This window comes from Myotis lucifugus, unplaced genomic scaffold (assembly GCF_000147115.1).
Source record: "Myotis lucifugus unplaced genomic scaffold, Myoluc2.0 scaffold_1238, whole genome shotgun sequence".
In the NCBI taxonomy this organism is placed as follows: domain Eukaryota; kingdom Metazoa; phylum Chordata; class Mammalia; order Chiroptera; family Vespertilionidae; genus Myotis; species Myotis lucifugus.
Genome location: NW_005872286.1, coordinates 12,388 through 25,483, shown reverse-complemented (window position 1 = coordinate 25,483; position 13,096 = coordinate 12,388). Strand labels below are relative to the sequence as shown.

Sequence of the window (13,096 nt, the reverse complement as noted above, 5' to 3'; positions counted from 1 at the left end):
CTCTCCTTCTCCCTTCCTCTCTCTGAAATCAATAAAAATATATATATTTTAAAAAAGAAACAAATGAAAGAAAAAGCTAGCTCGAGCGGTAGCTGCTCTATTCCAGGTTGTGATTCTTACAACAACTCTGTCCTTTGGGTAGCTTGTGCACATTTTGTAGACGAGAAAACCTAATTCCAGAACATGAGGGCATGTTCTCAAGGTCATCAGGTGATTAAGTCCAAGAGCTAGGATTTCAACCCAAACAGTTTTATCCCAAATCTAAGCTTTTCCCGCTGTTCTGTGCTTCCTTGAAACTGCCAGCCACAATCTTCTAGTTTCCTTTGCTGTTGTTAATTCTCACCTGAGGATATTCTCCCATCGATTTTGAGAGAGAGTGGAAGGGAGAGGGAGAGACACACAGAGAGAGAGAAACATCGATGTGAGAGAGACACATGGATTGGTTGCCTCCCGCACATGCCCGGACCAGGGCCCGGGCCAAGCCTGCAACTGAGGTGCGTGCCCTTGACCGGAGTCGACCATGGTGTGCCTCGCCAGCACGGCCAAGGCTGATCCTGAGTGGGGGGATGAAAGGATTAAGAAAAGACAGACAAGAGAATGAAAGCTGGGTCTCGGGGGGAACGCTGCCCCTCTGATGGACAGCGCCCGCGCCCACAAGCCGTGTCTTTATTTTAGAGCAGATGCCACGAGGCAAAGTAGGGGCGTGATCAAGGTGTTTACAGCATTCTCGTGGGTTCCAACCCCACTTAACTACATGCACCTGAACTCTATCACTCAGGCACGTGGGGCCACATGTTCGGACCACAGGTTCAAGCTCACAACCAGAGCTGTTGGCTGTAATTGTGCTGGGAGGGCCCTGCCCTCCAGCTGGGACTTGCACGTGGCCACGAAAGGACTGTGCCCTCTCATCAGTCCGAGGCTTGAACCTGTCCAAACACTGTAGCCGAGCCCCATACCCTGGGACCCTTCAGTCCACGGGCTGACGTCCTACCCACTGAGCCACACTGGCTAGGGCTTCTAGTTTCTTTATCACGCAAGTGCAGGCACCTGAAGGTCCATCCCCTTCAGAGTTCTGATCCTTCCTATCAGCGTGTGGACGGCAGGATCTGTCGTGTGCCTCCTCCTGCTCTGGGCCCTCTGCTTTGGCTGGGTGGTCAGGGAGGGCTCCCTGAGGAGGTGACCTTAGAGAGGAGGCCGGAGGGAGGAAGCGAGAAAGTTCAGGTGGAGCGAGCAGGTGCGGGGCTTTAAGCAGGGCCGGGAGGGGATGCGCTTTGTGCTTCTAAAGGTCACGGGGAGGATCAGGCCTCCTGGGGAGCAGGAGGGGGAAGGGCCCCCTGGGAGCCTGGCCCAGGAGCTCCAGGCGGGGACCGGGCTCCAGCTGAGGAGACAGTTGGGGCTCAGCTTCAGCAAGAGTGTGGGGGAGGGAGGGGGCGTGCCGGGCTCGGGGGGGGGGGGGGGAATGGAGGGAGGTGGGGGGGGCCAGAGAGAGCCGCCAGAGGCCCGGAGGGTTGCCTCCGGAGAATGGGTGGATGGTGACTGAGTAGGTGGTGCTTTCGGCGTAGGATGTTCTCCATACACATTTTTATAAAAGAATAAAGGCCGGGGGGAGATTGAGGCGGCTTGCTTTGTAGAATTGTGGTGAAGACGTCCCGGTTTCAAAAAAAAAAAAAGGATATAATTTATAGTGAAATGCGGCTACTAGACTAAGCTAAAAACATAACAAAAACACCAGAACCATAAATGATCATTTACGTATCTGATGATATGTTTATATATATATTATCACTCTATAGATCTTATTCTACATATCTTATCGTCCTATATATCTCATCATTATATATATCGTGTGTATATATATATATATATATTATCTATATATCTTATTCTACATATCTTATCCTCTTATATATCTTATCATTATATATGTCATATATATGTGTGTGTGTATATATATATATCTCACTGCACTAGGCAAGAAGCACCCTACAGTCAGAAAAGAAATAATGAGGCAGTTGTGAAATTGTTGTCTTCGGATCACTTGGCTCCGCTTCCAGGAAATTAAAAAAAAAAAAAGGCAACAATGAAAAGCCTGTCAATCAAATGGGCCATTGACCACGCCTCTTCCCACCTGGGAAGCAGGGAGCCTGCTCAGGGGAATGGAATGAGGCCAGGGCCGGGCTCCCCACGCCTTTACCTCTCCCCTCGCTCTGCGGGGGGATGTGCACACCTGGAACGTGGCCTTCGCTACGAACACGCTGACCACGCGGACGAGAAGCCCCTCTGATTCGGCAGCATCCTGTTTACAGAGAGAGTGGGAGAGAGGGAGAGAGAGAGAGAGAGAGAGAGTGGGAGAAAGGGAGAGAGAGAGAGAGAGAGAGGGAGAGAAGGAGAGAGAGAGAGAGAGAGGGAGAGAGAGGGAGGGGGGAATTGTGTGGATCAAGCATGTTCTTGCCTCCCAATGACGGCCTTCATGATGTTTATTAGGCAACGTGGGTCAGATTTTACCTTTTTACGAGGCACACGTGTCCACGCTATGATGCTGATCGGCAACCCGGGAGGCCAGGCCCCGAAGTTCGCTCTGAAAGGGTCAGAGGCCGGTTGCCGGCTGAGTCACCAAGAAGGTTCTCGCCGGGTTCCGTCCGGCCTCATGGGGATCCCACAGCTGCTCCTCCCTCTGCCCCGGACCTAAGAGGCGGCTCTCCCTCTTGCCCTCGAACCCAAATATTTAGCTGCTGCCTCCTCCGTTTTGTTAACACTTTGCTCGGCGTTTTCGTCATGGGCTTTTGTTGTTGTTGTTTTTTTAAAACCCGTTTTCAAGTCTCCTCAGATCTTTTCCAGAAGTGACTTTGGGGCCCGGAGGGGAGGGAGGAGGGAGAGGTACATGGTCGAAGTGCAGGTGAACCAATGCCACTTGCAGGGCTCGCTCTCTGTTTAGTGACTCGTATTGAGGCCTCAGGTGAGTGATACGAACCCTCGAGCCCATGTCATTTCTTCTTTTTTTTTTTTAAAATATATTTTAATTGATGTCAGAGAGGAAGGGAGAGGGAGAGAGAGAAACATTCATGATGAGAGAGAGTCATGGATCGGCTGCCTCCTGCACGCCCCCCACTGGGGATGGAGCCCGAGACCCGGGCCTGTGCCCCGACCGGGAATCGAACCCTGACCTCCTGGTTCCTAGGTCGGCTCTCAACCCCTGAGCCACGCCAATGGCGCTTAATTATTACGTTAAAGAATAATCTTCCACGTGGGCCTGTGGGAGACTTCTCCCTAACTTACATCCGGGGAAACCCGGCCGGCCGCCTGCCTGGGTGAGGAGGTTGGTGAGAGAAGGAATAATCAGCTTCGCCGATCACATTCCTTCCTGTATGAGGCGCCCATAGCTCCCCGGGCTGAGGGACTTTTTATTTACAAACAGAAGATAAGCTGCACATCCGGCTGCACAGAGAGACGCCCTTTCCCCGGCGTCTGTGTGTCGTTGAGCGATGTCACCCACCCGGGCGCTTACAGGCTCCCCCGCCTTCAGAATGTTGTTTATGGCTCCGACGTCAGGACAGCAATATTTTTAAGAGTGTGGTTAGTGGTTCGCTCTGCGTTACAATCTTGGGATATTTTACTTCCACGGAGAACATACACTATACATTCACACCTTTGCATGAAAACATATATGCCTAATATGCAAATTGTCCCCGAGAGAGTTCGACCGGAAGACCGGGAGTTTGATCGCTTGCGATGACATGTGCTGACCACCAGGGGGTGGCCTGGAACGAAGGAAGGCCCAGGCTGGCAGCTGGAAGGCCCTGTTGGGCCCTGATTGCAGGCCAGGCTTAGGGACCCTCCCCGTGCACGAATTTCGTGCACCGGGCCTCTAGTATTAAAATAGAACCCCTGGTCAATGATTCTCTCTCATCATTGATGTATTTCTCTCTCTCTCTCTCTCCCTTCCTCTCTGAAATCAATAAAAATATATTTTTAAAGAGTCATCCTGGATGTGTACGCTGGTCATGAAGATCAGTGTGGTACCGCTTTTTGAAATAAACTGTCATGCCCTTAAAAAAATAAATGAAAAAGCCGTCCTGGGACATGCTAATCCATCTCGGATACGCGCCCCGCTCGGCAGGTGTTGGTAACTCGCCGTGTTATGAACCTTGAGTGAGGGTCACCGTTATTCCCTGACTTTTGCGTCATTTGCTTTCTCGCCGCCGGTGCTGACGTGGTCTCTTTCATTGGTTTGCAGCTTCCTGGGGTTGGAAGGCTCTGCCCCCCCGCCCGCCACCCCGCAATGTCGCCCCCCGTGGCACCGCCCACGTGGCTTCCAGGAACTGAATTCAGGTGAGTCTTTTTCATTTATGATTTGATGCTTTTCTCCTGGCTCACGCGCGATTTCATTGAGATATATTTGCGGAGGTACAGATACAGTGTGTGCTGAAACCGGGGCGTTTCACACACGTGCACGGTGAGATATGTAAGCCCTGGCTGGTGTGGCTCAGCGGATGGAGCGTTGGCCTGCAGACTGAAGGGTCCCGGGTTCGATTCTGGCTTGTGGGCTTGATCCCCAGTAGGGGGCGTGCAAGAGGCAGCCGATCCATGATTCTCTCCCATCACTGATGTTTCTATCTCTCCCTCTCCCTTCCTGTCTGAAATCAATAAAAATATATATTTTTAAAAAGATTAGATATGTAAGGAACACACAGGAGACCAAAGGCTTGAGATCTCCATGTCTGAGAAAAACAACGAAATTTCCAATTAAAACTAAAATCCTCTTCAAGCATATTGGTAGATGTTTAGGAAACAGGACAGCAATATATATTCTTTAATATAACAAGATTAAAGAATAGACACACAAGGAAAAGATTTGGGCCACTAATAAACCTCACTTACAGAATCATTTCTGTTTCTGTGTCAAATCCTTAGTTGTCTCCATCTCTTTTTAAAAAAAATATATATTTTATTGATTTTTTACAGAGAGGAAGGGAGAGGGATAGAGAGTTAGAAACATCGATGAGAGAGAAACATCGATCAGCTGCCTCTTGCACACCTCCTACTGGGGATGTGCCCGCAACCCAGTTACATGCCCTTGACTGGAATCGAACCCGGGACCCTTCAGTCTGCAGGCCGACGCTCTATCCACCGAGCCACACCAGTCAGGGCTGTCTCCATCTCTTAACGGAAACGTTTTGTTGTTGTTAATCCTCACCCGAGGATATTTTTTCCCATCGATTTTTAGAGAGAGTGGAAGGAAGGGAGGGAGAAGGAAAGAGAGAGAGAGAGAGAGAGCGAGAGAAAGAGAAACGTTCAGGTGAGAGAGGCACATCGACCGGTTGCCTTGTGCACAGCTTGTCTGACGCCCTTGAGACCCCAAATCCTAGGTGCAGGGGATGCTCCCAAATTCTCAGACACCTCCCCGTCCCCCCACCCGGCCTCCCCGAAGGCCCTGTCCACGTCTCGCCGTCGGATGCGGTGAATCCTTGGGGATCGGGCTCCAGTGATCGCCTGGGGGCTGGACCTTCTTCCCGCTTCCTTGGCAGTTGATGTCTACGTCGGGGATGTCCAGTGCTACGTTATCCGATATCCGTTTGCCCGTTGATCTTCCTAGCGAGACTGGGAAGTCCCGATACCGGCCCTCCCTTAGGCCCTTCTCCCAGGGGATCAGCTCCCTGCCCGGCATCTACAACAGATAAACAATATACCCGAGCGAGCAGACGGGAACAGCACTAGCCCATTAGCTGCGCTGGCGGTACACCCCCCGTACACCCCCTCTTTCCTAGAGAGTGACCGTGCCCGTCTGCTGTTCACAGGGGACCCCTCGGCGCGGTTTCCATCTCCCCGTAATGATGTGTTTATTCCGACCACGGGCCTTCCCGCACGCGGGAGTCTCTGAAGACCCGGCGTTGGTGTGTGGGAGGGGCTGGTCAGAGTCAAGGTCACCGTGGAGCCAAGGAGCGGCCTTGGGCTCTGTGAGTGGAACGTACCTTCCGGCAGGAACGGAATCGGGGTGACCTCGGCCTCATTAGCACCTGCCCTGGCGCACCCGCCTCGCCAGCCAGACTACAAAGCACCCAGCCAGCTCCGACGTCCCCTTTGTCACATAAAACCTGCGGCCAAGACAGACACACACACACACACACACACACACACACACACACGCACACACTCCCCGGCCGTCACGTAGCCAAGGAGATGATGGTCCGTCCAAAGCCAGGCAAGCCCGCCGGCCAGGTGTCCGACTTCTTCTTTCTCTGAATAGCCTTCGTCTGCTAATTGGATGGTTTCGTGTTTGTAAGAAAGTCCTGTTTCCCTGGTCAAATCAAGGATGCGTTCCTCCCACCCCCCGTCTCTGAAACTTAATGAAATAACTGTTACATCATTCACATGCATTTCCTTAAGGACCCGTGTCAGGCCAGCAAACCCACGAAGGAAAAATTGGCATCTTCTCTTTTTTTTTCTCTCTCTTTCAAATGCTGGGCCGGGCTGGGTGGGTTCCAAGTTCAGCGAGTGCACAGCGCCATCTCGTGTTCGGAGACGGGATGGCCGGTGCCCCTGGGGGAGCCCTAAGCTTGAACCCGGCGCTGGGCTGGGCTGGGCTCTGTCTGGCCAGCGTTTCCTGGTTTGGGATTTTGGTTCCCATGTATCGGGGAGCGACGTCTTGGTACACTCCCTGGCCTGAGAAATCCCCCCTTGAAGTTCAGAGTGGAAAAGGGCCCCCCTGGACGGAGGCAGAAACACGCAGGTCCCTCCGCTCTTCTGAGGATCAGCGTGAAGTGAACCCACAAATGCGCCCAAGACCAAGGATGGACATCCCACCTGTATTATTTATTTACTTAAAATTCTGTTATGTGTTAATCCCCACCGGAGGGTATTTTCTTCCATTGATTTTGAGAGAGAGAGAGAGAGAGAGAGAGAGAGAGAGAGAGAGGAAGGGGGAGACACCCAGAGAGAAACATCGATGAGAGAGAGACACATCATTTGGTTGCCACCTGCTTGCGTCTGAAGACGGCCTGGGGATGGAGCCTGCGGCCGAGGTACGTGCCCCGACCGGGAATCGAACCGTGACCTCCTGGTTCATAGGTCGACGCCCAACCACTGGGCCACCTGAGCCCGGCATGTCGCCGTGGGGCGCGAACGTGCCTCTGGCGTAGACGGGAGCCCACGGTGTTATTGGGGGTGTTTGGACATATTTGCATTTTTTTCCTTTTTTGGCTTAGGAAAGCGTCTCGGAACTGTGACCCCAAACGGTGATTTCCCGGGAGCCAGGCCTCCGGGATATTGGCGAGGTCCCCCCGTGCTCCGCTGGGCTGCGCCCGGGGTCTCTCTGGGGCACACGGACCCTCGTTAATGGACGGCACGTGCGTAACAGCGATAACACACTAACAGGTGCTGCTCCCAGGGAGGCGCTCACGGGATAGACACGGGCTCCCCACAGCCACAGCGTCTGCTCCGCCGAACCCCACTGACCCGACGATGAGCAGCTCCCCTTACAAACAGGCTCGCGCCCCGGCCGCCGTTCAGACCTGCTGTGCCGTCGATGACCGCGAGTTTCCGCTCTTCTCGCCCCATCGCCTCCTCCCTCCTCGTGTGTCCCCTTAAATCAGCTTATCTGCTTAGTTCCTTTCAACGATAGCAACAGTAACCGCCACTGTTCTTTATTATGATCATTTATTGGTGTTTCTACCTCTCGTTCCCTCTCCCTTCCTCTCTGTAAAAATCAGTAAAATATATTTTTTTAATAAAACCCACCAGACGGGAAGCCAGGAGCCAGCGGGTGACCTGCGAGACCCCTTCACGGAGCCCCGTCCCGGCTTCAGTCGGCGGCCCTGTAGTTGAGGTGCAGCCCGGGCCTCACGTCGCAGACCAGGCCCAGCACCTGCGCCAGCACGCCCTCCAGGCAGCGGCGGTAGCTCCCCGTCAGCTCCGTGATCCTCTCCAGCGCCTGCGCCTCCATCTCCTCCGCCAGGTTGCTCTGCGAGCCCATGGCCTGTGGGGACGACACAGAGTCAGGGCCCTGTCCGCGGCGTCCGCCCCGAGCGCTTCCCAAGTTCATCTGCTCTGGCCCCGTTTCCCTACGCCGGCCCCGTTTCCCTGCGACGGCCCCGCAGTGTGTGCACCTCCCGGGTTACGTGCCAGGATGTCCTCGGGGGATGGGACCATCACCAGGGGGGTGGGTACACCTTCCTCAAACCAGGAGGGGTCCCCGGCAGGTCACGGCTGCGTCCAGAGCTGACCTCGGCCCCGTGAAAAGCAAATGTGGGTTCAGCATCGTCACCCCATGTTCATCGACAAGGGTTGTCATTGCATTTTCCTTTTTCTTTTCTTTTTTAAATTATTTTTATTGATTTCAGAGAGGAAGGGAGAGGAAGACAGAGGTAGAAAAACCTAAGGAAATACCAGGCTTTTCAGCAATTTGCAACCACAAGTACCTTGGTCACCTGTCAATCTTGAGTTCGCTAATGGAAGTTTGGGCCCGCAAACCCATTCTACAACATTATAGAGCACTTGTTGGTTCTACCAGTCAATGCGTATAGTAAAAAAAAAAAAAAAAAAAAGTTTTCTGAAGCGTGTCTCTTACGAAAACGTGTTGGTCAAGAATGTGTCCTTTGGCCCTAGCTGGTGTGGCTCAGTGGATAGAGCATCGGCCTGGGGACTGAAGGGTCCCGGGTTCGATTCTGGTCAAGGGCACACGCCTAGGTCTCGGGCTCGATCCCCAGTAGGGGGCGTGCAGGAGGCAGCCAATCCATGATTCTCTCTCCTCATTGATGTTTCTATCTCTCTCTCTCCCTCTCCCTTCCTCTCTGAAATTAATAAAGATATATTTAAAAAAGAAAAGAAAAGAAAAGAAAAAAGAATGTGTCATTTGCAATCATCCTTGAAAGAATCCTTCAATGTGTGCATTCGAGAAGGTAATGTTTAATACGTACTGTGTAGGAGATGACAACTGTTGATTGACACTTTAGGTGGCCAATCAAAAGGCCTTGGAATTGAAGAGGCCAACTTGGCTCAAGTGTAAGATTCAGTTAAACACTCAGCCTTGGTTGGTCCGCGTCTGCTCACTGGGGGGTGCGGTCTGCGTTACAGCTGATGCATATGTGTCTCTTAGGATCTCCGTTGCGTAAACACCAGCGCCGACGCGCTCACCTTGGCCTGTTTCATGCGAAACTCCTTATCTTTCTGCATCCTGTACTGGTCCACCTCCACCATGGCCTCCTCCTTCGCTTGCCGTATGCGCTTGGCTTTTCCTGGAAACCAACAGTGCATAGAAGCCATGATGTTTCTTTGTCAGACACGTGGAATTTCGAGCTTGAGTTTTAAACATTCGAGGGGTGGTCTGGGTTATTTTATTTTATTTTTAAAATATATATTTTATTGATTTTTTACAGAGAGGAAGGGAGAGGGACAGAGAGTTAGAAACATCGATGAGAGAGAAACATCGATCAACCGCCTCCCGCACACTCCCTACTGGGGGATGTGCCCACAACCAAGGTACATGCCCTTGCCGGAAATCGAACCCGGGACCTTTCAGTCCGCAGGCCGATGCTCTATCCACTGAGCCAAACCGGTCAGGGCTGGATTATTATTATTTTTTTATGACGTTTCTCTAGAATGCAAACTTCACTAAAAACTCTATTAGCCCAGCCGGTGTGGCTCAGTGGTTGAGCGTTGACCTCTGAACCAGGAGGTCAGGGTTCGATTCCCAGTCAGGGCACAGGCCCGGGGTTGCGGGCTCGATCCCCAGTGTGGGGCGTGCAGGAGGCAGCCGATCCATGATTCTCTCCCATCATAGATGTTTCTCTCTCTCTCTCTCTCTATCTCTCGATCCCTCTCCCCTTTTCTCTGAAGTTAATAAAAATATATAAAAAACAAACAAAACAACGATATTAAAAACACCTATTTTTTTTTTCAATTGGATTCTTTAGAACGTGGGCATGACTACGCTCATTCCCACAAACACGTTTAAATATATTCTCTCCCCCTCCCCTCCCCCCCCTCCTCACAGCAGTTACAGCCACAGGACAGATTTCGGCTGTCACTTCCCCGGAAAGACATTATTTGGTCCCGTTTTCTGTCCTGGTCCCCGGCCAGGCGTCCTCCGGCCCCGGCGGCGGGACCCCATTGCCACTGGCAGGCCTCCAGCGGCCCCAGACACGCAGCTCAGACTCCATCAAACCCACTAACGGCTTTTAAAAGCCTTTTATTGAGATTTTTTTCCTGGCCATTCCTCCCCTCTAGAAGGTCTGATTAAGCAAGCCCCCCATCACATCAAAGTATTTATGTACACATACACATACACATACACATACACACACACACATATACACATACACATACACATACACATACACATACACACACACACACACACACACACACACACACACACATATATATATATATATATATATATATATATATGTATTTTTTTTTTCTAGTAGCCTCCTTGATGGAGGACTTGAAAGTGGTTGTAAAGCGATTGTGTTTGAGGGCGGGGAGTGTACTTAGGGAGCGCGCTCTGCTTTTATGAAGAGCGAAGGTGTAAGCCTGAAGCCAGCTCGCAGGTCACGCAGACAGCCGCCATGGCCTGGGGATCATTAGCCAGGCACGTGACGTTTGGGGCAACAGGAGGAAGTTTGGGGGGAGGGTTATAGACTCCTATTCATTGCTGCTGTGCCCCCCCTCCCCTCACCACCGCCCTCGGGGGGTTAGGTTCTAACACGCTGGGATCATTAAAACCTTAAAGAAACGCTGAACTGTATGAAAATGCCTGTTTCCCCCCAAATGGATGGTCTTTCTGCTTCAGGGACATGCCTTCCTCCTCCTGCCCATTTCACACCGTTTCTCTCTCCTCGGGAGCATGGGTGGACCCCCTTGGCCAGGGTGGGCGATACTGTGCAGAGCTGGAACCCCGTGGACTGTTCCCTGAATACGTAGCTGAGGAGCCAATGTCCACCAGCATTCACCTGGGCCTCCATGCTTCTTAGGGCTCTGTTTTTAAGAATCCTTGTGGCTTTGAGTGGAGATGGCTTTTCCACTTCTCTCCCTGCGAGCTGTGAGCCGCTTTCCGATCACTGTATAATGTATGGACTAAAGATTCATGGAGGGCCCGGCCGGCGTGGCTCAGTGGTTGAGCATCAACCTATGACCCAGGAGGTCACGGTTCGATTCCCGGTCAGGGCACATGCCTGGGTTGTGGGCTCGATCCCCAGTGAGGGGGGTGCAGGAGGCAGCCGATCCATGATTCTCTCTCATCATGGATGTTTCTGTCTCTCTCCCCATCCCTTCTTCTCTGAAATCAATAATAAAATATATATATATTTTTAAAAAATTAGACCTCTTTCTTCTTAAGCATGAAAAGCAGAAGGAGTTCTATTCTTTCTCAACACCATCTGTGCCACATGTGGGGTGGCCACCAGGGGTCAGATTTTAGATGTGACTCTCTGATATTTGGTCACCAAGTTCCTACAAGATCTTATAGCTTCATCATATTTTTAAAAAAATATATATTTTATTGACTTTTTACAGAGAGGAAGGGAGAGGGATAGAGAGCTAGAAACATCGATGAGAGAGAAACATCGATCAGCTGCCTCCTGCACACTCCCCACTGGGGATGTGCCCGCAACCAAGGTACATGCCCTTGACCAGAATTGAACCTGGGACCCTTCAGTCCGCAGGCTGATGCTCTACCCACTGGGCAAAACCGGTCAGGGCAAACATTTTAATTCTTTATTGTGTAAAGTATTACATAACTCTCCTTTTCCCCCCATTGACCTCTCCCCAGCTGCCCCCACCCCTCTATTTTTTATTTTTTTTTAAAGAGAAGAAGGGAGAGGGAGAGAGAGATAGAAACATCCATGATGAGAGAGAATCATGGATCGGCTGCCTCCTGCACGTCCCCTGCTGGGAATCAAGCCCACACCCCAGGCATGTGGCCTGCCCGGGAATCGAACCGGAGACCTCCTGGTTCACAGGCCGATGATCAACCACTGAGCCACGCCGGCCGGGCCAGCAGAGTTTTAAATACGACTCAGGCGTTGGGCGGTTTCTACCTGCTCCTAAGCACCCTGTTGATTCTGTTCTAACTCACAGGAGAAAACAAACAACACCTTTCTCGGTGTTGTTAAATATTATGACAAAGCCAGCCCCGTTCAGGGAACGCGCTGTGTTTCTCTCCGACGGCAAACGCTGGGGAAGGCGACACATCGCCAGGAACCGGAGCCACTTTATCTCATCCATCGGCTTCTCGGGTCTTTCCGTGGCTTCTCCTTTCCTTGCACTTTTCTTTTTTTAAAAATATTTTTTAATAGATTTTTACAGAGAGGAAGGGAGAGGGATAGAGAGTTAGAAACGTCGATGAGAGAGAAACATCCATCAGCTGCCTCCTGCACACCCCCTACTGGGGATCGAGCCCGCAGCCAAGGTACATGCCCTTGATCGGAATCGAACCCGGGACCCTTCAGTCCGAGGGCTGACGCTCTATCCACTGAGCAAACCGGTTAGGGCTGCACTTTTCTTATTTAAAAAAAATATATATACAGTAAGGGGTTTTCTGTAGCTCCTGGGTGGAATATAACCAAAGGGCATTTATTGGCCGGTGGAAATGTCTGTGGTTATTATTTTACGGTGACTCCCTCAGAGAAATGAAAGCCCAGTAATACTCTGGAGTCGCCCACTTGTCTGTGGGCCGTCAAGGAAGGAGGGGTATTTATAGGCCCACAAACCTCAGAAGACAGAGCCGCCGAGTTCTCACAGAACCACTTCTGGTTTACGAGTTTGTTAAAAGCCATGTCTTCCTGAACCCGGCATGCGCTTGCGCGGCGCAGGGTTGATTAAATCCAGGGGCTGGTGGAAATAATTCAGACGAAAGTGCATATTTGGGAACAAATAGGCAATTAGCTGATTTAAAAAAAAAAAAGGACGCGTGGTTGGCGTCCTGGAGACCCGAGAAAAACGAATTTGTGTTCCTGTAACAGCCAGTGTGTGATCTGTGTGGCTCCGTGGTTGAGCGTCGACATGGGGAACCAGAAGTCACCGGTTCGATTCCCAGTTGGGGCACAGCCCTTGCTGTGAGCTCGACCCCGAGGTGGGGGGACTTGCAGGAGGCAGCCGA

The 13,096-nt window shown here is 51.6% G+C and overlaps 1 protein-coding gene across 1 annotated transcript in view; it reads right to left on the bottom strand.

Annotated features, from left to right (window-relative positions):
• Positions 1–7,644: 7,644 nt before the first annotated feature.
• The window catches only part of LOC102430094 (V-type proton ATPase subunit G 3), an 11,283-nt gene continuing 5,831 nt past the window's right edge, over positions 7,645–13,096 (bottom strand). Inside the window, exons 2-3 of the mRNA XM_006107527.3 lie at positions 9,130–9,230; positions 7,645–7,972 (exon numbers count right to left, since the gene is read on the bottom strand). Of these exons, the coding sequence (XP_006107589.1) occupies positions 7,799–7,972; positions 9,130–9,230 (275 nt within the window). The 3' untranslated portion in view covers positions 7,645–7,798. The remainder of the gene's footprint in view (positions 7,973–9,129; positions 9,231–13,096) is intronic.